The following is a 25,896-nucleotide window of genomic DNA, read 5'->3' on the forward strand; positions in this document are numbered from 1 at the left end:
CAGGCGTTACTGGACAAAGTTGGAAAATTCAGAAAGATAGTTGATTGCGGCTGAAGCACATTTCCGAAATTTATATTTTAGTTTTAGAGCAAGGTGGGGCGCCTTTGTTAATGCTGCCCATTAGGGCCTTACACATGTCCCATCTGTATATTTGTGTTTGAAATACTACGATACATCTTGGCCCCACAAATGTCGCAACTCTTGTAAATTACCTATCTTACAATTAATATACAATATCGTTTATCATGGCTTAACATTTATTTAATTCCATTGCTACGACAAAGGAACTGGTTTCAATCACCATTCCTGCATAATTCCTGTCATATTTGATTGTGTATTCATAATGCCCGCAGGTAAACAAGGAATCAATAAAACAGAATAATAGAATCCATGGTGTCTTTCATTCTTTAAGCTAGCTATTTAATGTTCTCGCCATTAATGTACCCATACAATAACGTTTGCTTATATAAAGTTAAAGTTCTGCATGCTTTTAGGAACTGGTGCCCTGGGACGTTTCGAGAATAAAAACAGTATAGATATAAAATGTAAAGAAGCGGTGACAATCAATATTACTTCCAATGACGTAGGCGACTCCTTGGTGACACTCTATGGCTCTATGCTGGTTGATGCGAGCTCTTTTCCCTGGGTGTACCTTTATCACCGAGCCAGCCACCATATTGGAAGGATAGTCAGTCGTAGAGTGCTGAAGAAAAAGGAGAAACTTTTGGGCCAATTTTGACGAGCTAAATTTGGGTAAGAACATTATTTACGCTTAAATCGTTTACCAACTTGTGAAATATTAAAATTCGTTTCCTGAGAACTTTCAATATAGCGTGTTGCTTTTTTGTGCGATTTAATTTTATAATATTCAAATTATGAGGGGGGGGGGACAATATTAACAACCATTGAATATGATTTTATGATTTAAATAATACCACTTCTAATTCAGTCTAACGTACAGTGGATTCATTATTCTTCTCGTATCAAAGAAAATTGATATTGCATGCAAAAAAGTATAAATAAATAAATTAAATTTATTTGTCAAGCATTTTGTTGCAAATCATCTCTCAACTTGATTCTGAAGTTTTTAGATTTGAATATAATGACCGAAAACAGGTCATAGTTTAATCACAGTTAAAATTAAATACGAAAGTTCTTGGCCTTTTAAAACATTACATTATTAAGCATTTTATAAAGATTAACCGAATGTCTGTATTAACCGTCAAACGAAATTATGAAAGTTATTGAAAGATACAAACTAAAAATGAATTTATTTGCCGTCTTCGAAAAGGACCGGGTAGATTATTGTTGCTTTCAACCACAGTTGAAATTTTGCATACAATCGCTGTTATTTCTTCGTCAAATTACGTCAATTATTTTTTTGCAAACCCCCACAAATCTAAAGTGCCATACCTCTTCCAGGCTCTTACGTCGAAACGAAATATCAATTTACGAATTCTAACAGTTTTTAACCTCTGGTACATGTACTTACAATCTGCTTGAACAATGCCCGTTGTTAATCTCTTTACGATGCCACCAATTGCAAATAAACTTTGTTTTGGTAGCCTACCAATTTAAGAATTAGTTTTCAAACATTGTACTTGAGAAATGGGAAGGTCTGTAAGACTCAATAAGTTTTTTGATGACAATAACGTTTTAACCGTTGACAAATTCTTGGTGTGGGTGTTTTAACGTCACAAATTATATTCATTCACACTTTTACTTCAGCTACGTATATATACTAAGGACCTATACAGATTCGGACCTGACCATCATACTTCCTCCAGAAAGCGTTTAAAACTATTCATTGCCGACGCTGACAGCCGAGAACTAACAACCCGACTTCGTGCATATACAAGGTACCGCTTCACATCTAGGCAACGAGTTAAGGATATGCATTATTTAGAAATGGTTTTAGAAACCTTATTACGGGTATTTAAAAAATGCAATTTAAAAACACTTTATGGGCACAACTATATATTATATCTTTAATTGGGGCTGCACACCCTGATGTTATTTGTGTTTAAATGTAATCACCTTAATGAAATTAAAGGAAATAACACAGTTCAATGAAACCCGTCGACGTGGTGGTACCTAAGAGTCTAACTACATGTATTAAGTGATTATCCCACTTTTCTTGCATAATTTATAGGGTAAAATTATTTCCAATAACAGTATGGCACATTTGTTATATAAGGAAAGTACAGAAAATACTAGATTCTCTGAAAGACTTAACTTCTCCCAAAATTAAAATTTTAACCCACAATCCTCGGCAACAATCACGTGCCCTAACCCTGTCTACATCTCCTGACCTTGACGAAATCTGCAGATGGCCTCAATATTTATATCTGACCCAAATGGAGTGGCGTATGGAGAGCTTCTTGTTGATCTAATGGTGAGCGGTTGTGACAACATTGAGAGACTGGCTTGGCAGAGGATAATCCAAGAATTTACATAGGCTTCAATATTTATGGTTAATGTACACGACTAACGACAAATGCAAGCTATAATTTTTTCTCCCTAATTTTATTCGTGTGGCAAACAATTACGCCTTAATATAGATTCTTGAGACATGGGGAAGTTTTCTTGACTTTGAAATGCTTTGAGGGGGATTTGAAGTAAAATTTGGATAGATAAATTAGTTTGAATGTAAGTTTAATATCAAATTACCCAGTTTGTACGTGGGAAGACATCTTTAAGATATCCGTACCATTCTCAGTATTTAGCTCTACAAGATAACGCAACATTATGTGCGCGGAATGATTTTAGTTTACCTATCTGATGATGTAAACAAAACCATGTAGGCCCTAGTGACTTGGTGCGAAAACGAAAAGAGAATTATCAATATTTTAATTGTCACATAATTGTCAATAGAAAATCGATTTTCATAAGATAGAATCGATGAATTTTAATAATTTATGGACAAATGTTTTTCAATAAACGTATTTTTAACTGTACATTGTCTTACATTCAATATTTAACCTTTATCCTATGGCAGGTTTGAATTTTAATTATCAAGGGATCTTAATTTTTTTTACATAATCTACCTCAAAGATGTGTTTTGATAATTTTGACTACATTAGATGTCGACTGGCTTCAACTTTGGTATATCACATGTAGCTCGTATCTACAAGAACTTTGTAGTCCCAATTGTAGACAGTTTTAGTTTTTAGGAAACGAATCATAATGTCGCTTTGTACCCGAAATATATATGTTTTATACTTCAAAGTAAATATACGGATATTTAATTCCATTGTCGATTTCTACAGTCTATATTAAAACGGTGTCACAAAATCAATATATTTAGTCTTTTAACTACACAGAGTAAAGTTTGCAAGAGTTATCGATCTTGTTGCTATGACGAAGTGTTAGAAAGCTATGGCGGAAAACAAAGAAGAACAATAAAAGCTTTTATTTCGAGAACAGTCAAGCTCTGGATCGTTGGCCATTCAACTAAATAAAGAAAGTAGAACATTGTTGGGTTAAATCAATTTTACTACAGATAATATAAAGTTCCTGGAGCAAACAAAATACTATGGGCCTGGGCCTAGGTAATCGCACAATTAAACACAGGGAAGTTTATTTGAAAAAGACGTAAATATCTACTTTTTAACTATCCCTCAATCTATACGTATATTATTAACAGAAGACGGTAAACTTAATTTCACTACTCTTTACAAAATAACGACAGAATTATTGATTACAAACTCAAGTCAATTCGTTAGAAAAGTTTTAATCTACCGCAGCATCTTGGCCAATCCAACAAGGCTACGTGAAAGACGCGGATAGAGAATAGGTGTGCAGGGGTGCGCATCACCCATTTTATATTGGTATTTTTTTTAAAATGTCTTCACTGCAGTGAATAGCCTACTATTATTATTGTTCGCTTTATATAGTGCTTCGCTACACGTGTTTCTAAGCGCATTAACAACAAAACAGTTTAAAAACATTTTTGAAATCTGTATTTAAGTTAGTTTTAAAGCTCTGGATGGAAGGGGACCCACTAAGGGTTTTTGGAACATCATTCTACATTTTAGTTGCTCTGACAGAGAAAGCATATTTTCGGAATCCTCAATATGCTACCATCAATTGAAGAACAAAGGTTGGATCGCCGGGGAGTATAGAAATCAAGGAGTTCCTATAAATAATTGGGTACAGTGTCGGAATAAATTGATTTAAACACATTCACAAGAGCTTTAAGTTGAACCCTCGCTCGAACTGGAACCCAATGGAATTTTCTGTAACTTGGCTGATATATGATCAAATATTTGTGTTCTAGACCTAGTTATGAGACGTGCAGCATTGTTTTGTGCTATTTGTAGCCTATTTAAAGCCGTTACTATGATCCATAGGAAAACCCCCAGGATAACACTGTTTACATAACATTATTAAATTGTCCTCATCTATTTATTTGTCCAGTCATGCTTCAATTGCAGTTTTCCTATTCCTGATTATAATATTCGCCTTTAGGGGGCTAGAAATATTAAATTTACCAAACAGCTCTTAGCTGCGGAACAGTGGAATAAATGTTATAAAACCCCAGCAGAGGACACAATCAATATACCGGTACCTGTTATACATATAACCAGCGGCTGCCAAACAGGATACGCCCACATTTTGCAAGAGATGGATAGAGAACAAGTTAAAAACAAATGGGATTTTGTGTACAATCAGGGGCAATAATCCAGAAAGTTATGGTCTGAAATGCGCAAATATCAAAAGGGGGGGATGTTTGGGATATAAAGATATGTTTTAAGTTTCATCAAAATCGGATAAAAATTGTGATCTCTAGAGGGTCCACAACATTTGTATTGCACACTTTTACACAGTTTGAGTACAAAGAGCGGACATTTTGTCGAACAGTTTATTTCGATTTTCCCGAAATTCGAATTCAACATTCATTATGGTGGAATGGTGATATATTTAAACGCTTTTTAAAATCCGAACTCAATCAAAATTACAGTGTAACGGTGATATATTCGAACGTTTTTGTTTTTTTTAAAATAGGATAATAATTGTAACCTCTAGAGGGATCACAAGCTAAAAACGCGATTTTTTGTACAATCAGGGGCCATAATTCAGGAAGTTATGATCCTATTCGAAAGGAACCAATATCTTTGGGTTATAAACATGTATTTCAAGTTTCATCAAAATCGGATCAAAATTGTGACCTCTAGAGGTTCCACAACTTTGATATACCAGATGCTATTTCCGTACGAGGGGCGGGCATTTTGTCCAGCAGTTTTAGTCCGATTTTCACGAAATTCGAACTCAGCCATAATTTTGGTGTAACGGTGATATATGTGAACGTTTTTATAAATTGGATAATAATTGTGAACTCTAGAGGGACGTGAAGCTAAAAGCGCAATTTTTCGTACAATCAGGAGCCATAATTCAGGAAGTTACGATCCGATGTGCGCGAATTTCGACAGGAACCAAGATCTTTGGGTTATAAACTTACATTTCAGGTTTCATCAAAATCAGATGAAAATTGTGACCTCTAGAGGGTCCACGACATTGATATTTTTACGTTATTTGAGTACGAGGGGCAGCAATTTTGTCTATCAGTTTTGGTCCGATTTTTACGAAATTCGAACTCACCCATCCTTAGGGTGTAACGGTGATATATTCAAACGTTTTATTAAATCGGATAAAAATTATGACCTCTATAGGGTCCACAAGCTAAAAACGCGATTTTTCGTACAATCTGGGGTCATAATTCAGGAAGTTACGGTACGATATGCGCGAATATCGAAATGAACCGGGATCTTTGGGTTAAAAACTTACATTTCAAGTTTCATCAAAATCAGATGAAAACAACCTTGATATACCATATTTTTACGCTATTTGAGTACGAGGGACGGCCATTTCGTCCGGCAGTTTCAGTCCGATTTTTACGAAATTCGAACTCAACCATCTTTAGGGTGTAAAGGTGATATATTCAAACGTTTTTTTTTTAAATCGGATAATAATTGTGAACTCTAGAGGGACCTCAAGCTAAAAACGCGATTTTTGGTAAATCAGGGGCCATAATTCAGGAAGCTGCGATCCGATATGCGCGAATATCGAAAGGAACCAAGATCTTTGGGTTATAAACTAACATTAAATTCAAGTTTCATCAAAATCAGAAGAAAATTGTCACCTCTAGATGGTCCACAACTTTCATATACCATATTTTTACGCTATTTGAGTACGAGGGGCGACAATTTTATCTGTCAGTTTGGGTCCGATTCAAACGGTTTTTGAAATCGGATAAAAATTATAACCTCTATAGGGTCTATAAGCTAAAATGTGATTTTCCGTACAATCAGGGGCCATAATCCATGAAGTTACGGTCCGATAATGCCAATATCGAAAGAAACCGAGATCTTAAGGAGATAAACCTATATTTCATGTTTCGTTGAAATCGGATAATCTTTGTGACCTGTAGAGTGTCCACAAACAATTGTGGACTGACGGACGGACGGACGGACACCCGGACGTAGAAGGGTGACGACAATATACGTCCACATGAAAATGTGGGCGCATAAAAAGTAACATGTAGCCAATATTTAAATCTATGGAGCTTCAAAGAACTACGGACAAAGTAGTTTGGCTCGCTGTCTTTCTTGAATAACGAACGTCTCCTTGTCGGACCATGCACTATAGTTAACCCAATAGGATCGTTATGCTATTCATGCGTTTATCGTTTACAACAATTTGTGGGCTTTTTTCATGCAAATATGCTTTTAGAAGTGATTTATTTGATTTTTTGGTGATTGATATTTAGTAAAACGGACATTGTACTACAACCTTACTAGACACCTCTAGGTAGTCTTTTCTTCTTGGGACCCAGCAACGTAAAAAAAACTCGATTAGGTTAATTTCATCATTTAGACTACCGCTTGAAATCATTATGATTGATGGATAAAAATCGACAATTAACTAAAATTGATTTTTTATCGGTTATGATTGTTAATTCTACTTCTGTAAATAAGTCAAAATTGATTAAAGTCAAAATTGTTACATTTAAAGGAGCTAAACCTCAATATTTTCCATAATATTCGAAATTAAAACACGAATTATATCCAAAATTCAAGAAACAATGAACACTTTAAAATCAGTACACGAGTCGTGTACTCTATAGTTTCGGTGCAATTTGCAATAAACAAAGAAAAACATATCTTACAAGGCAATGCGGAAGTAATTAGTAATGGGTGGTTCAAAAACGACAAATAATAATTTTAAAAAAAACCCTGTAGAATGGACTAAGCAGGTGGAAATAACTGCCGTTGAATTTGGACAGTTCGAGTATTTCAACTAACATAATTGATTATAAATTACAATAAAAAATTACAAATTGAATATAAATCACTCCATATACATTCATATTAATAAATATTAAAATATGTGCTTCAAGACCCATTATCGTCTTTTTTAAGGTTCCAAAGAATAGAGCCATACGCCCTTTAAATTGCCATTTATCGTTCTTAAATTTAAATAATTATAATAAAACATTAAAAATTATCTTGACTTCGCCCATTTTTCTAATTTCCAGGATACTCATAGCCATCCACCGTACTTACGGCTCGTAAATTAAAATTTCTTAATCTCTACTTAACCTGATCGATAACGGGAGTATCTTTCACAATTTTATCGTCAATGCTTTAAATATCTGCTTATGATAAATAAACAATGACTCACTGTTTTCTGTAAATATTTTAACAGAAATACAATCCATCGTCGTGGTAAAGAATAAAATTAAAGTGCTCTTCTGAATAAAAAAACATATTTAGAGCCGCATTGTCTTAACAGTATTTACACAATCAGAACTTTCTGATTTGTAATTTTAAAAATAGCTTAAACAGTGATTTTTTTTTACTAGTTTTCAATAATACCAAAACTAATGTTGAAGTTTAATTTACAGAAAAAGAAAAGTGTAGCTAAGACGTCAGGTAGTACCGTACAATATCAATGTGTCACAGACTATAATGTTGTAAAGATCACTGCTAACCCAATTGTTTAGATAATAAGACTATTTCATTTCTTGTAAATGGGACTATAGATAATACCAATAACAAACCCATTGTATCCAACCATGCATTAACCAAAAGAAAAATATAGAATTGGATTGTTTTAAAAGCTCGTTTGTACCTGAACTCCGATTTAATAGCTTTTATTGTTCATAATCGCATTATCTTGTTTTACATTCAAATTCACTCAATCGAATGGTGAACACAATTTACAGACATGCTGACATAAATATCTGGCGTTTTTAATTGTTCCAAGTACATTTTATAGTATTAATGACAATGCCCATCTGAGATTGGAACTAAAAGCTATGGAAATGAAAACCATTTAAAGGGAAACTTTACAAATATTGGCAAAACAATGTATATGTACATGTATATTGAAAATGGTTAATAAAGCGTATTTAAGGCCAATGAGGTCAATAAATAGTAGTACATGTAGCCGTGAGAAGATGTTGTCCGTCTAATATAGCTTACGTGTTCAATTTAAATAGTTTAGTAGGTGCCTATTTATTTAGTATTTATTAGTTGATTTTTTCCATTGGTTCAGATCGTACAGACTTTTACGTGTAGAATTGTTAGTTGTTCTCTTTAACCCAGTTACATCTAGTCCGGTGGCTGAAGGGGGGGAATCGCCACCAGAGCTGTGAATTTATGAGACCAAGTTTTTCTAGACCAGTTTTTAGTGTAGATTCCGAATCTGGGTGGTGATCAGGCGTTTGAGAGGGCGTTTTCGAGATATAGGGGGTCAAATGTCTACAATGGGGGGGGGGGGGTGATGTCATTATGTTGACGTAATATATTAATAAAACATAAATTTCTAAGACTGCCCATCTATAGATAAGTGTTTATGATGCTCCTGGACAACTGCTTTGATTTGTGGGGAGGTGGGGTGGGGACAGCAGGTAGGTAGGTGTGTGTGTGTGTGTGGGGGGGGGGGGGTCATTATGTTGACATAATATATTTTTAAATAAGTGTTTATGATGCCCCTGGACAGCTATTTTGATTTGTGGGGAGGTGGGTGGGGGTAGCAGGTGTGCGTGTATGGATGGGGGGGGGGGTACATTTGGCGAGAAGTGAGTTCACGTTGATGATTTTCTTAGAGCTTGGTAAAAACATTATTTTTAATTCCACTGCACATCTCTAAATATGTGTATACGATTACCGTTGTGCGGGATAGATATCCACTTGATGGCTGATCAACAGCCTGCGTATATCCTTTGGATATGCTTTAGTTACCCATTCATCTTGTTCCATCATTAATTTTGCAACCTGTCTCCATATTGTTGCAACATAATTATTGCGTTTAATGTGCAGCAAAAGACTACTCGGGCAAGATGGTAATAGGGAAAGAAAGTTTTGTTATTTTTTATCACAATTAAAATTTCTCCAGAAGATCTTTCTTCTAGTGTCATCTACAAAGAATTTTTTCTATACCAGCAATTACGTCATCAGAAGCATCATTTGTCTATCCCAGCTCTTTAAAAATTCCTAAAAAGTTAGGATTATCTTGAAAAAGAAAGACAGATAGTCATTACCACTGAAAGCATGTACCGTAGGCCGAGATATTCTCGACACTTTCAATACTAATCTTGATTGGATCAAAAAATATCAAGATTAGTATTGAAAGTGTCGAGAATATCCTAGAACTGACAACCTACTCCTCTTCGCATTGCAAATTAATGGAGGTGCTGAAACAAATTGTATTTTGCATTCTTGCTCGGGCGAAATAGACATCCCAATCATTCTCTTCGCAAACGATGATCCAAATATACAAATTTTGATCGATAATGAGACGGGCAAAGGTAGAAAATATCGCGAAAGACGACTTACATCACTAGATGACGCTAGAAAAAAGTTTTTCTGGGTGAAAAAATAACAGACCTTTCTTTATTACCACCTTGCCGTATACGTGGTCTTTTGCTGCATGACTGGAATGAAGATTTACAATGTGAATTGGTTCCTGAAGCATATCCAAAGGATATGCGAGCTGTTGGCCAGCAACCAAGAAAATATTTATCTAGCTCATATGAACTTTTGATTTTGAATCTTCTGATGAAGACTAATAAGAATAAACTAACAACTAAACATATCTCTCAGTTAATGTGTTTTTGATTTGCATTTCCAGATCTCTTGAAAAGTACCATTATACTTTAATATTTTGAACGAAAACGCTAACGAGATACCACTTTAAGCTCAATTATGAACAAAATGAGTTTTGTCCACAAAACACATGTTGCCAACCGCCATTACCCGCACCGCCCCCTCCCCCACGGCGGGCACTCACCCCGGCGTCACCCCCATACAATAGGAATCTTATAAACATATTTAGAGATGTTTCATCAAGCTGCTACCCCCACCCCACCTCCCCATAAATCAAAACAGTTGTCCAGGGGCATCGTAAACACTCATTTATAGATGGGCAGTCCTAGGAATATATGTTTTATTAATATATTATGTCAACATAATGACATCACCCCCCCCCCCCTCCCCATTGTAGACATTTGACCCCCCATATCTCGAAAACGCCCCCTCAAACGCCTGATCACCACCCAGATTCGGAATCTACGCAAAAAACTGGTCTAGAAAAACTTGGTCTCATAAATTCACAGCTCGGGTGGCGATTCCCCCCCTTCAGCCACCGGACTAATCATTTTACTTTATTTCCGACGTCTCGGCTTTGCAGAACGTGTAGTACATGCGCAGTTAACGTATATAGTCTTTAAGATTACATTATGATTGCGTACGTTAGATGTCCCAGAAAAATTTTATTCTGACATATCTATCAAAATGTTGGAAGTTTCGGTACTTTATTGGCTATTCATGAATAATAAAAAGTAATTTCCTTTCTTGTCTCAGATATCACTTGATAGTGGCAATATATTAAAAAGGGGTTATTTCACACATAACTTCGAATGCCTTAGAATGCTAGATAGTGTGATGGCTACAACCAATAAGATTTGTTTCGGTGTAAATTATAAAATGTTGTGTAGCTTGTGTAGAAGAAAACCCCCAAAAATAACGTTAATCGAATGTAATGATTTAATAGCTATTGCTTTATTGTAAAACTTCATTGATTATGAAGAAAAGGTATACCCAAATGCATACGCGTACATTTTTTTGGCGAAATAGGTTTGTTTCCGATATTTTACATTTTTGTCCTCGCAATTTCTAGATAAATTGTGCATTAACGATATTACCTTGTTCGACGTTTAGAAATCGTTATAATCGATAGTGGTATGGCAATTCTCAATTGCTTATTCAATAAAAAAATATCAGAGATCACAGGTTAATTTAGATCTCCAGGTCAAACATGCGACCTAAAAGGAAGATAATTACGATGTCTTCAACGATTAAATATGGTTACAATGGATTATTTTCTTCCCTTTTTGCTAAGCGACAGAGGTTATTCAATAAGAGTTATCAATACTGATCTTATCTGTTGATATATATTTTCTTGCACTTCACATTCTGTGGGTATGTTTATTTTTTCGCAACATTATAATACTGATACTACTTAGCTATTAGGATATTGGTTATATCTTTCTCCCATTTTAGAAGTTTTGCTTAATTGTGCGTAATGAATTATTGAATTTGGTTATCCACTAAGGCTCCTAGTTTATGTGTAGCAGGTAAATTGTTTCTGGCCTTATGAATAATGTTCTTATGGATAAATATGTGGTACTAGTCGAGCAAGTATTTGTAAAGCCTGTACTCGGGGTAACTCGTGGTACTCCTAAAAGTAAATATGTCGTACGTTTCATCAAGTCCTTCACTATTAAACATGAATACGATTTGCTGAATTGCTCTCTGATAATATTCGACCTCAAAATGGTGCACTTGACAAATACAGCTATTTTCACCATACTTTGTTGAATTGTTATATTTATCCGTTACAATGCCCGTGCGCTACCACATCCACCTTTGTATATTACAAGAGGCCTTCAGCAACATGTTAAATAACCCTCTCTTGAACGTGCCACCATTATTATTAAAACAATATGGTGATTTTAGTACACGTTGTTAATAATGAATGTTTTAATATAAAAATGTTGTCATTATAGAATTATTTATCGATAAACATTATTATAAAAGGAATCGATAACTGAATGAGTAACCCACCTTGCAAAAAATCATTACATGACAGGAAACGTGTGTTGGTATTATTTATCAAATCCTGTCCAACTCTGTCGCCAATGGCGATAGAAACATGAGAGAGAGAGAGAGAGAGAGAGAGAGAGAGAGTTTGCCCGAGTTCTAAATATCTAGAAGTTATTGCTAAATGTATCTTTCAGTTACTGACTGTTGTTTTCATCCCTTGATCAACGTTTCATTGTAAAATAGGCTAAAGTTGTTATGGCCTCCGTAGGTAGTTGTTTTTTCAAGAGTCAGTCTATGTCCCGCCTATAATCACATTTCAGCTGTACAATGTCTCACCAGCACTGTCATTGAAATCAGTGGTACCTTTTCTTTGCATGTCAGTATATATAAAAGAGAAAGTTAGTTTGTTCGCTATAAGAAACCAAACTGTTGAACTTATAAATTTTAAATTAACCTCATAAAAAAACATTTATACATGAAATGTATTGACGCTATTGATCTTGTTTTTGGTGTGGTATTGAATGATGAGATTGACAAATAATGATCACTGAGTTATTATGAATGTTAGAAAAATGGAGTTAAAAACTATGAAATTAATAAAAACAAAACTATAACACTGACTCATAGATTTATACTTATATGAAATAGTTGTATTATTTTAGATAATGAATCATTCTGAAAAATCTATTTTTATAAAATAGTATCATTTGCAAAGTGGAAAGCAAATATAATATACTAAAAGATGCAGTTAGATTCGAACCCTACAAGAAACCTAACTAAACTAGTTGCCTAATCAAACCGCGACACCGGCGTGGGGTGGGAAAAACTTCTGGCAGTTTCCCCAGATGATTCTCATTTTTCAGGGATGCCACTTTATTTGACGGACAAGAAACGCTGGTCTAGTCGTTCGGATAAACGAAAAACAATTAACCAAAGATCCCGAAACAGTTAAAACACCGGTAGCCCCACACCCATGCTAGTTCACAAAATTTAAATGTCGACATGGAAGTAGTCAACGTCGCCTTATTCGTTGCCATGTTGCTAACGGAGTAATAGTCAGGTTATATTTACTGCATTACTTGATTATCAAGACTATTATGAAACTGCTATTTAGTCTACATACCAGTTTCATAACAATCTCCTGTAATATGTTTGGTATAAGACCAATCAAATTTCGGATTTGACCAGGACTCAAATATGATGATAATAGTTTGACTATTACAAAATGCAGCTGATGGTAGCGGCCCGAGAGCAAAGGTCAGTAGAGACATAAAAAAAATTCCATTAGGTCTAAGCAGCTACCTACCAACGCCCACTTTATAAATGTAATGCTTTTTTGTAAATAGCCTAAGACTGGTTAGACTCGATTTGTTATTCCGCACCCAGTAAACCCCTCATAAAATAATAATTACAAACTGGAGATATTTCGTCTCGCTTTATATATATATTATCAAATTAGAGTCTTTGGTTAGAATTTTCGCTGGGAGGGCTAACATTTTAAGGTGTTTGCTATATATTGCTTTGGTCTGGAAACAATCGTTTAAAATCTGAATGGATGACGTAAATCTCATTGCCATCGTGCTATTCAGTTCGATTGTGTTCGCAAATATATGGTATTTGAAGATTCATTATTTATTGAGAACAAAAGGTTCGGTTTCATTTGAACAAGATTTAAAAAAAATGTGTTCATGTTTTCAATAACCACTCTTTAAGATTGGTGCTTTTACAAAATGGCGACTATGGGTGTCATAGTAACTGAAGAATCGAAAGCGCTTGTATTGTTTGAAAGTTCTAGCATATATGTATATAGACAATAAACTGTTACGGGAAGGCTCATTGGTTATACGACACTTTCTGTATAAATATTTATAAGACATCCAATTCCATAGATACAAAAGACAAAGCTTTTTAGCAATCGATGTCTTTGTTTTTTTTGTTTTTTTTATGGAAGCAGACGATCAATAATAAATAACACGAAAGGCTTGCCTTCATTGGTTTTCGTCATGGCACAGGTACAAAGGAATTGAACAGGTAGCTATCAATAATGGTGCTTCATACAGGATATTTCATTCAATACTAGTTCCTGCGTTTAATTCGAGAATTTATTAAAAGAGATTTCTAAAGTAGTTAATATCGAAAGCTGATTTAGAACTGGACATTCTTTTTACGTTGAAGCAAGATCAATGTACGCTGAGGATATTAATTTTTGATTGCAATAACGTGACGTCATTTAATGAATTCTTCGCTTGTTTTTAAAAGTTATATAGTTGTGGCAATACCGAACAAATTGTACAGGGGTATTAAGAAGATCATTAGTTTATTTTAAGAATATTTTTAAAGTAAACCTAATTGCTTTATATTGGTGAATTCTGAGAGCTCCTAATATTCAAAGTAGAAATTCTGAAAATGTATCGATGTATTTCTCTCTGAAAAGAATTCAATATTAAATTCAATGTACACCAAAACTTATTTCAGTGTTTGAAATTGTTTTTAAAACTTAAAATATTATTTAACACTTATATCTTTTTAGAAACATAAGAAGAAACGAGACAAAAAGACGTAACCTCGAGGACATTCTAGAATGTGCTGACTTCATTTTGCACTGACCAATTCGAACTGATCAAGGAACAATGGGTACAAAGAAACGCGATGGGTGTTGCAAGAAATTTGCAAAATTTCTATTTTCTCACATTGGATTATGTGGTATGGTGATATTGTATTGTGTGGCTGGAGGATTTATATTCGAACACTTAGAGAAAAACAACGAACAACAGATTTGCTATGAATCAAGAAGCGAATACAATCCCATGGAAAACAAAACCATCGAGAGTATTTTGAAGATATTTAACGATTATGGTTTCCCTACGGAGAATAACCGAGCTTTAATGGAAGTTCAAGTTAAGAGTGTGTTGGAAACTTTCAGGAACAACACATTGGCTATAGGATATGATGGAAGAGACTGTGGTGCCTATGGTCGAACTGGTGGGCCAATTTATTCCTGGTCTTGGGCTGGATCATTGATGTTCTCTGTTACTGTTATATCAACTATAGGTAATTAGCTAGTTTCTTAGATTTGTAATTGTGATTATTTACTCCATCTTTATTCACTCAGATGTTGAACGTTAAACTCCATTTCAATTTCATTTTGCGATTCTTTCTGTATATCGTGAAAATGAGTTAATTGAGGCTATAATGTTGGTTCTCTTAAAATACGCTCACGTTACTGTTGCCATAGACCGTCTGTATTGTCCGAACACCCAAAACATTATGCTGTTTACAAAGTTGGGGGGGGGGGGGTGGATGGCCGAATGGTTAGCGCGTGCCTGCTGTATCATAAGGCCTGTCATTGAGTCAACTGGCGTGGTTTTGAATCCCCGGTTGTACGTGACAAGGTGTAAGGTCGTCTTTCCGGCCTCGTGAGTTTTCTAAGGGTCCTCCGGTTTCCTCCCACTGCTAAAGACCCCTACGCGCAAGCGAATTATTGAAATAAAATTAAACCATATGTTAGTCCCGAAATGACCTAGTTTTTGTCGAGTGGACGTTAAACCCCATTTCTCTCTCTCTCTCTCTGTTTGCAAAGTTGGCTTAGATTGAACTAACTCAAGGACATTTTTATTGCCAGTAAAAGTGAATTTTAACCTCAATTTCACATTCGGCTGTCAAACTCATTTCTGTTCTACACAAAAAACACATACTTATTTCTGTTCTGTTTTTTATCCAATAATAGTGTTGCTCTAGAAAACTAGTACTGGAACTTAAATGAAATGTCATTCAAATACATTTTCAAACTCATAGATGTAAAATATGTATGTAGCTTTTGTTGGAGAAATAAGTATACTATTTCCCTAATTTAACGGTAGGAGCTAAGCGGGGACAATTAATTGGACTGAGACAGAAATGTGTATACGACTGATCTCACGTAGCAGTCACGTCATGAATTTCTGGGATCTTTATGAAGGACATTTATAAGGAAAGAAAAGTTTTATTGTTCCATGATTAACCACAATCACAACTTTGCGTGACTAAAATGCTAGGTAGTGAAGACTAGTTTGATGAATTACCTAAATTCACTATTATTGAAGTCGTCACGACACCTTCTCATGCTCATATCTTTGATACCAAGATACCCCCGAGACAACCTATGCCCGTGCTACCTTCATGTTCATTGGCTATAAAATATGTCAACATCCTAAATTACCTACTATTCATAAGATTTTCTCCACGCAATTGAAAAATTTTTGCTGAATGTGTGTTGATTGCGTACGCGATACCTTTAAATTGTATTAAATGATACGTCTTCACAGGTAAAAACTTAATAGTTTGTATTTCAGTCATTGAAAGGAATACTTTCTACTATCATTCTGTTATCAATGATTGCTTTTAAAACCCTTTTGTATAAAGGGGGAATTCAGTTCATACTTAGTTTTGAATTAGATTCCACTGCATTGATGCATTGAAAATAATTAAAATTTAAAGACACATAATTGGAAATACCCTTTAACCTGGGAATTTCATGTGATGTAAAGTGATCAACTCTGGGATTATAAACACGGCATAGTATTAATAAACTGATTCATGTGCTGTAATGTTTTATTTTCTAGGATATGGACACATCGCTCCTAAAACCGTTTGGGGAAGATTGGTGTGCATTGCTTACGCTGTTTTGGGTATTCCGCTCATGCTGTTGTGTCTGGCTAACATAGGCGACGTCTTGGCTGACATCTTTAGATTCATTTACGCCAAGATTTGCTGCTGTGGATGTTGTCGACGAAAAAAGAAGGACAAGGCTACTAAAGTTGTTGAAATTAAACCCATGCCACGGGATGGAAACTGGAAGTCAGATAAATCAAACATGGTAAAAAACAACACAGTCACCGATCAGAACGAATTCTCACGAATACCATGCAAATCACCAACAGGAAGTACCGATACAAATGACAACAACAAGTTGAAGCTATCTTCTCGTTCACCGAGTCCACTGGGCAAATCCGTTAAAATTGTTCCCTTGGACCTAAACCCCATGAATCGACCTGATCCTATGATTCTCGATGATGACAGTGATGATGATGACGACGATTTGGATGATAAGAAAATCACCGTCCCCCTAACTATTACTATGATCGTTATTGGAGGCTACATTTTTGGTGGGGCCGTTTTGTTTGGATTATGGGAAGGTTGGGATTGGTTACAATCGGCTTACTTTTGCTTCATCACACTGAGTACGATTGGATTTGGAGATGTTGTTCCTGGAACCGATTTCGAAAATTCTCAAGCCCAAGCCCAGCTTCTTCTCGGAGCTGTGTACGTATTGTTCGGTATGGCCATCTTGTCCATGTGCTTCTCGCTCATGCAGGATGAAATTATCGCCAAGTGCAGATGGGTTGGAGAAAAGTTGGGGATTCTAGATAAAAGTGAAGAATAAATGGGAAAAGCTGCACTACCTTTAGAATAGTAGTCTACAACCTTATGAATTATTTCTGATAATACGATCATTCTGAGTGAACATTTAAACAAAATAAAACGAGAATTGGATATTTCTGCATGCGGTTAAATAGCCATTGCTCTAGTTGGGTTGATCTTTATAGTGGACAAGGACTTGATTCGTACACGTGCAAATGACTTCTCAATTCACTGTTCCAAAGAAATTATCCGAATATTAATTGCATACTGCTGATATACACAAGTTGTCGTTAAAGATTTTCATATGGAAGAAGAAAAACATTCCTTTTATTTTACTTATATACGAAAAACATATTTTCTACATAATGTATTTTTTTTTTTTTTTTTTTTTGAAGCAAATTGTCGTACTAATAAAATGTGTTTATTGTTGTCAAGTACACGATCCCTTTGCAGAAAATCTCTTATTGGTGATTTGTTTGTTATCTGAATTAATATTTTATTAATTAAAACCATCGTTGCCTTATATGTCAGTATGTGCTTGGTAGATTTTCGACCGGGGGATGTTTGTGCTTTTAACATCCTGACTATTCAATCAGGTGCATTCTGGGTGAATAATGATGTATATCATGTGCTCAAAAGCCCGAGGTTGATAGCACATGGCCTCGGAGAAGATATCTTTACCACCAATGACAAATTTTTCGTAAAGGGATGTTGACAAATGTATCAGAATACACGCCCTTATTCCGTCCAAAAACCCTACTTATATAAATATAGTTGTTTTGGTGTTATGTTTTAATGTCTTTTCCCACATTTGCCGTATGTTTAAATGTAAATGATTGATCTGCCAATTTTCTAAAATTATGTTACTATCTATAGAATACATTGTTTACAACTTGAATTTGATTTCAGTGGGAGATAATGAAATTAAATGAATCAATTGTTTGAAATCACAGAGTTTATATATTGTACTAAATCAATTTGTTAACTTATTGGCTACACAAATGTTCCCCCAAATAACGCATATTTTAGTTTTAATATATATTTTTTCTACTATGTAAATAGTACAATTTAGCACAATGCTATCCATACATCAGTTGTAAATATATTGTAATTGGCTATGGATAATGTTTCGTGCCGCACCCACTATCTTGAACCTATATTGAACTTTTAAGGTCCTTATCAAACGTGATCATCCCATGCAGTGGACATGCAGCTATGTCAAGCGGGATAGTGATGTGTGGTGAAATTGGTACAAGACTACACTTGTGGTTAAAATATTTTCTTGTTTTAGCATACTGGTATCCACGCGTTAATCATAAATCTATTGTAATTAGCTATGGATAATGTTAATTGTTACTCTGCGTCATACGATTTAATGGTTATTTAGTTATGCTACATGTAGTGTTATTGATATTTGATTATATGGTCACATTTGTTATCTTTAATGGTGGTAATACTCGAATTACATTTTATTTAATTTTGTTATTTTATATGTTATGTTATATAAAAGCGCAATAGCTTTATTGTTACTGTTACTACTTTAGAGATAAGTAGCGACGACAGGTTGGGTGTGGTGAGGTGGGTTATACCATGCGGCGAAGCTAGCAATATATATCCAATTTCGAATAACTAACTTTCTCCCTTTCTGGTCGATGCTGAAATGCGATCAGTTCTGTGGTTGATTGTATTCTTGTACTTTGCATGGAATTTTCTGGGAATATATCGCCACCCCACCCTTTCAGAAACACCCCGGAGCTGCCATTGGTTACTAAACGCCTTAATACTCTGCTGTTAAACTGTAACAACAATAATAATAGTTGTTCAGTTCACATTCGGTTCCCTCCCATGGATTTATATCAAACCCGTCCATATTTAGAATCCCATACAATTTGTTTATAAATTTACTGCTAAATTATTATATTCTTACTGTTTAATATTTATCATATTGTTTTATTTTTTTGTTTGGTTATGTACTATATATTTATTATAGCTATATAATATATTTATTACATTTATATTATGTGAAGAAAGGGTTGTTACACAATCTAGAGATTGACACAATCCAAAAAGGTAAGGCACTGCATTGCTAGTAAAAGTGTTTTGAGAGACGTCGAATGGCTTTATGGTCTGTCGAATCTGTTTAACAGCCCAATGAAATTATGTTGAGAGTTACCATCTTGTAAAACTCTGCTGAGTGTATGTGTACACGACGCGGTTAAAACAGTCTAGTGAAACAGTATAGAGAGTCACCGGACAGTTTTAACAGTAGAAATAGCCTCGTGATATGCTAGCTACGTAACAGTTTAAGCAGTAGAATATGACGTATGCAATATGTATATTTCTATGAAATATTCAAATACTGATTAAAGCCGCTAATTTAAAATACTATTTCATTTCTTTCACGGCTTAATCCATGCTAAAATGTTCTCAGATTGGTTATTTCACATTTAATTTAGAAAACAAAACAAAAAATATCAATGGTAGGTTATCTCTCGGCGTGTATTAAGCACAGGTAGGTGGTGCTTGCTATTTTATATCAACCGCAGAGAATAACGCAGCTTACTAAATTTTCCAAGTACTAAACCAGATCGAACTATTGTAGCGATACAACTTTCACAATATGGTCATTTGCAAGTGATTCAAAACCCCTCACATAACGATAATCGGCTTTAAAAGATAACATGAATACAAAGTTTATAAAATTCGTACACATACGTTTACTAAAAACAAAGACAACCCTTTCTTCATGTACGTATTTTGTCTGTGATATGTGTGTACAAAGTGATATATAAATAAAGTCATATAAAACAACCGTTTCTGCATTTGCCTCCTATAAAGAAATGTGAAATGTACATGGAATGAGACATAAATTAGCGATCTGGAAACTTCGACCATTAACATAAAATACAGATGCGATGGAAAAAGATAGACCTTCATTTAACACATTGGTAGGGTACCCCTTACAGTCAAATGTAAGCTTTTAAAATAAAAGATGACCCTACCTCAACAGATTTTCACACAGTTCAAGATACAAAAGTGGTTATGTTATAGCTCCCGATGCACGTGAAAGGTCAACAGTAACGTTTATTTTGGTCTTTAAATAGGAAAGTATATAATATTCTCTCTCAACAAGAGGGTTGTATATGATCATAGTGCTATAACTATCAATAGTTTTCGAGATTTTGTTCAGCCACGGGTACTACTGATTACTAGCCATAAAATATTAATCTCGCTATTTGGTTGGGTATCCGGCAACATGGCTGGTGAGGTTGAATTTAAAAGCATAGATTGTCAGTATACGATAATAAAAATCAGTAATCTAATGGATCAGTTTGACAAAATGGAGTAATGCTGCACATCTTGAGCGATAATCCACACGTCATACATAAATGGCAAAATACGCCCCGCCCCCCTCCCCGGCAAAAAAAAATCTCGGATTGCTCGGATTGCGCCCAGGACGGTAACCCTCTGGTCCACTTATAAATTGTAGACCCTGCCTCCTTTAATTAACTAGTCGTTGGAAACTGCATTATTTTCAATAAAAGTGTATTTTGTCAAACTCATATCATAAACAGACAAGAGAACAGAAATTGAGCTGAGTGCACTGATCACCGTGTAGGCCTGCCTAGACCCTCTTCCTAAGGGAACAATTAGTTTATAAGGTAAAGCACACTCACACAAGTGTTGGTCCACTAAAATGCTTTCTGTACGCCTGAACGATCAGAAAAAAATTAAAAAGCGATCTGCTGAGAATATTTGATGTAACTAACAATTTAAGCCCTTTAAAATTGCATCAGCAATTGCATATCCTCTACCATAATGCCGCCTTTAGAATCGATATTTGCCAAGCGATGAGAATTATTGTATTAAACCCCGATTATATTTAGATCTCGTACGATCAAATATATAGGATGTTTTATTGATATCTAAAATACACTATTTAAAGATGAAATGGCACATAATTTCAGTCAACATAACTGGTTAATTTATGTCGAAGACTCGTAGAACCCTTTCCCCTAGTCCTAGGAACATCCGGAACCTCAATGATACGTTTTTAAAGAAATATTTACGTCACATTGACCCATGGGGTTGGGGAGGGACGGGGGACTTCTTGGCCTGTAATCACTTGGTGCCTGGATAAACCCATAGATAACTCAAACGCGTGCATAATCACCACTTCTCATAGCTTATGGTTTATTCTTGTTGTCAACCAACTATAAAATTCGCAAGTTACTGCTGTTTTTTTAATTACTTCTGGCAAACGATATCGAATCGCTGTGTTTATCGGGGCACTAAATCAACAACTTGAGATGAGCGTTCTGAAATGAGATATTTAACCTCAATACTTCATTTCCAAACTGCTCAATATTTTGAAATGAAAATTTCAGATAAGGTAAATTAACCATTTATTCACAACCTTTAAATCCACGATTTAATGGATAAAGTTAATATATACATCTTAATGCTTTAATATCATCGACTATCAGTAACTAACACCTGCATTATTCCCAATAACACCATATTAAACGTTACCTTATAATGGCACCTGATTGCGTGTTACCTATAATTATAGTTAGAGTGTTTAAAGACACTGCTGATGGTTTAGTATGTAAAAACCGAGAATCGATAATAAAATCCATACACAAAAATCGATGATGTTACCAACCAAATCTTCTTTTTGTTTTCTGTGTTTCTATAGCAGAATAAAAGATGATCGCTCTAGTCATAAATCATGCATGATATCGCCATGGTAATTCTATTGAAATCGTCGTAGCTTTATTGATAGCGCTCAAAGTATTAATATATACAATAAACTTAATTCTCGTCTTAGAAATATAGAATAAATATGACAATGTATTGTAATAATGTATTTTTATTTAAACCACACCATATTTATGGTAGACATAAATTGGATTGTGTTAATAAGACAATATAGAAAAAAAAACCTTAGACTATTTGCAGTTGTTTCTTCTTTAGTAGAATATATTATGTGTATATTTATTTCCTAATTTTAAATTAAAAACAAATATTGCATAAGACACGTTGGATATATACCAGAATTTGATACCACTAATGTAAAAATTGATAGTTGTAATCTGTTTTAAGTGTGATTTCTGGAATTAGTTAAAGAACTACTCCACAAGTTTAGTCACTCAGTTTGGCTCCCCACATCTCACCACCTCTCCGTTTCAGATATTATCACTTCTCCACCACAAAAGAGTATCGTATTTGCAGTGATGGAATTGGTTTGGGTTCAGAAATTGTTTTTGTGGGCCTTGAAATGTTACAGGGTGACCAGAATATCTTAGAAAGGATGTTTTTCAATGTAACTGAATAATTGGTTTGCGTAGATTCCTGGAATGGCTGATGATTAATCCATGACAATTTAATTGATACCAGAGAAGACAAAAGAAGAATAAAAGTAATAGATTTAAGAATGAAGAATTCATAATAAAAATATCGTGAATTTTGAAAGGGATAGTGTCCAAATTTCTAAATGTATTTCGTTCCTATTTACCAATCCCGTGCATGTTAAAACTTGCTGGACATTTGTTTTAAAATGCGGGAAGACAGATCGATAACCGATCCTAATTCAAAACAATTATGTGTTTGATAGATACTAGTGAAAGGACAAGGGTGCATTTTACACCAGAATTTTAGTCAGTCCAAGCTTTCTTTGCACCACTCTTCGCCCCACCCCCACCCCCCCAACCAAAAAAATATTTTTCATATTTTGTGATTGCTGTTTCAAATTTGATGCGTACGGGTATTTTTTATACGCCCACATATTCATCTGGACGTATTAAGCCGTCACCCCCGTCCGTCCACATATAGAATTCGGTTCCTTTCGATATTGGCATGTATCGGACCACAACTTCATTGATTATGACCCCTGATTATTCGAAAAATCACGTTTTTAGCTTGTGGATACACTATATATAGAGGTCACAATGTTCATCTATTTTCATGGAACTTGAAATTCACGTTTACAACCCAAAGATCTTGGTTTCTTTCCATATCCGCGCATAACGGATTGTAACTTCCAGCATTATGGTCCCTGATTGTACGAAAAATTGTGTTTTTAGCTTGTGGTCCCTCCAGAGGTCACAATTATTATCCGATTTAAAAAGCCGTTCGAATATATCACCGCTACACCGTAATGATGATTGAGTTCGAATTTCGTGATAATCGGACCAAAACTGCTGGACCAAATGGCCGCCCCTCGTACGTAAATAGTGTAAAAATAAATATATGGTATATCAAGTTTGTGAACCCTCTAGAGGTTAAAATTTTGATCCGATTTTGATGGAACTTGAATACATGTTAATAACCCAAAGATCTTCGTTCTATTCGAATATATCATAACACCGTTATGATAATTGAGTTCGAATTTCCTGAAAATCGGACATAAACTGGCGGACAAGATGGCCGCCCCTAGTATGCAAATAGTGTAAAACAATATGGGTATATCAAATTTGTGGACCCTCTAGAGGTCACAATTTTTACCCTATTTTGATGAAACTTGTAATACATGACAATAACCGAAAGATCTGGTTTCCTTCCATATCCGCGCATAACGGATTTTAACTTCCAGCATTATGGTCCCTGATTGTACGAAAAATCGTGTTTTTAGCTTGTGGTCCCTCCAGAGGTCACAATTATTATCCGATTCAAAAAGCCGTTCGAATATATCACTGTTACACCGTAATGATGAGTGAGTTCGAATTTTGTGAACATCGGAACAAACTGTCGGACCAAATGGCCGCCACTCGACCCCTCGTATGCATATAGTGTAAAAATATCAAGGTTGTGGACCCTCTAGAGGGGGGTTGGATGGCCGAATGGTTAGAACGTGCGTGCTGTATCATGCGGCCTGTCATTGAGTCAACTGGCGTGGTTTCGAATCCCCGGTTGTACGTGGCAAGGAGTAGGGTCGCCTGTCCAACCTCGTGGGTTTTCTCCGGGTCCTCCGGTTTCCTCCCACTGCTAAAGACACCTACGCGCAAGCGAATTATTGAAATAAAATTAAACCATATGTTAGTCCCGAAATGACCTAGTTTGTGTCGAGTGGACGTTAAACCACATTTCTCTCTGGACCCTCTAGAGGTCACAATTTTAATTCGATTTTGATGAAACCTGAAATACGTGTTTATAATTCAAAGATCTTGGTTCATGTCGATATTCGCGCATAACTTCCTGAATTAAGGCCTCTGATTGTTCGAAAAATTGTATTTTTAGCTTGTGGATCCGCTAGAAGTCAACAATTTTTACCAATCTGATTAAAACACAGATCCTATTTCGTTTTTTATAGTTATTTACTACTCTAGGATCTGGAAGAGTGCTTATATAAACCGCGTTCTGGGTGATGTGAGGGATTAGCCCATGAAACGGCCTGTTACGGCGAATTTTTGGCGTGAGGCACACGGAACTTTGGGTAACCCACTAGAAACATCAACGCTGATTGGTTAATCAAATATCTGACGTCATAGGGTCAAAAGCCGCTCGTATAACCTCTGACCCGACCTTCAACTACAACCGGTCAGATCTTCATGTAGTAGAGGCCATCGAACGTATAAAAAAAAAACGAAACGAATTATAGATCCGTGTTTTAAGGTAGCTAAGTCTCTAACGCAATATCATCCAAAGTCTTCGACATTGAAAACACGAATTATTTGTCATTTTAAATCAACATCGATGTTGTGAACTTACCGGGAAATATGGGATTTCTGATATCCAATATTTAAGACAAAATAAACATTTTAACATTGGTACACGAATCGTGTGTCATAATGCGTTTCAACGCCATTTGTAACAAGGGACTCGAAGAACAAGGCTAGACATATTCCACAAGAAATGTCAAGCGGTGACGCCATATAATATTCTTATCTGGAGAGCATGCGCAATAAATATTATCGGTGTAGACTGGAATAACCAGACGCTAGAGATTGTCATTCGATTGAGACTTCTGGTGTATTTCGCCGAACATAACTGATTAGAAACTAGAGTAAATACACATTCATATTACATTATTAATATGTATTGCGACCCATTTTTGTCAATTTCTATGTCCCAAATATTAGCAAATATTAGCAATAGTGTAAAAGTATATAATACCAAGGTTGTGAACCCTCTGGAAGTCACAATTTTTATCCGGTTTTGATGAAACCTAGTAGAATATTAATCATTTATTATATAGATTGGGCACTTCGCTCGGGCTGCCCATCGTTAACTAACCATCTTCAAATTTACAAAACTGAAAAGATTAAAGTTGGCTGCGATAGTGCCTTTTACAAATCAAAGTGACAAAATGGGGAAGTACAAAATTCGACGTTTTGGGGTGTGTTTTTACAAAACCGGTCGAAACTATCGCTCATTAGAAAAGTGT

General features: G+C 35.3%; 1 protein-coding gene across 1 annotated transcript; it reads left to right on the top strand.

Moving 5' to 3' along the window:
• Positions 1–509: 509 nt before the first annotated feature.
• Positions 510–20,322, top strand: LOC126819051 (TWiK family of potassium channels protein 7). The gene is made up of 3 exons (XM_050546866.2): positions 510–753; positions 14,641–15,161; positions 16,712–20,322. The coding sequence occupies exons 2-3, from the start codon at positions 14,741–14,743 to the stop codon at positions 17,530–17,532; spliced, it is 1,242 nt and encodes a 413-aa protein (XP_050402823.1). The 5' UTR covers positions 510–753; positions 14,641–14,740; the 3' UTR covers positions 17,533–20,322.
• The last annotated feature ends 5,574 nt before the right edge of the window (positions 20,323–25,896 follow it).

Source organism: Patella vulgata, chromosome 4 (genome assembly GCF_932274485.2).
Source record: "Patella vulgata chromosome 4, xgPatVulg1.2, whole genome shotgun sequence".
NCBI lineage: Eukaryota > Metazoa > Mollusca > Gastropoda > Patellidae > Patella > Patella vulgata.

Bases quoted from the DNA above. Each gene is read 5' to 3' on its own strand.
- LOC126819051 (XM_050546866.2), top strand. From the start codon at position 14,741: ATGGGTACAAAGAAACGCGATGGGTGTTGCAAGAAATTTGCAAAATTT. The intron at 15,162-16,711 runs GTAATTAGCTAG...TTTATTTTCTAG, and splicing joins TACTGTTATATCAACTATAG to GATATGGACACATCGCTCCT.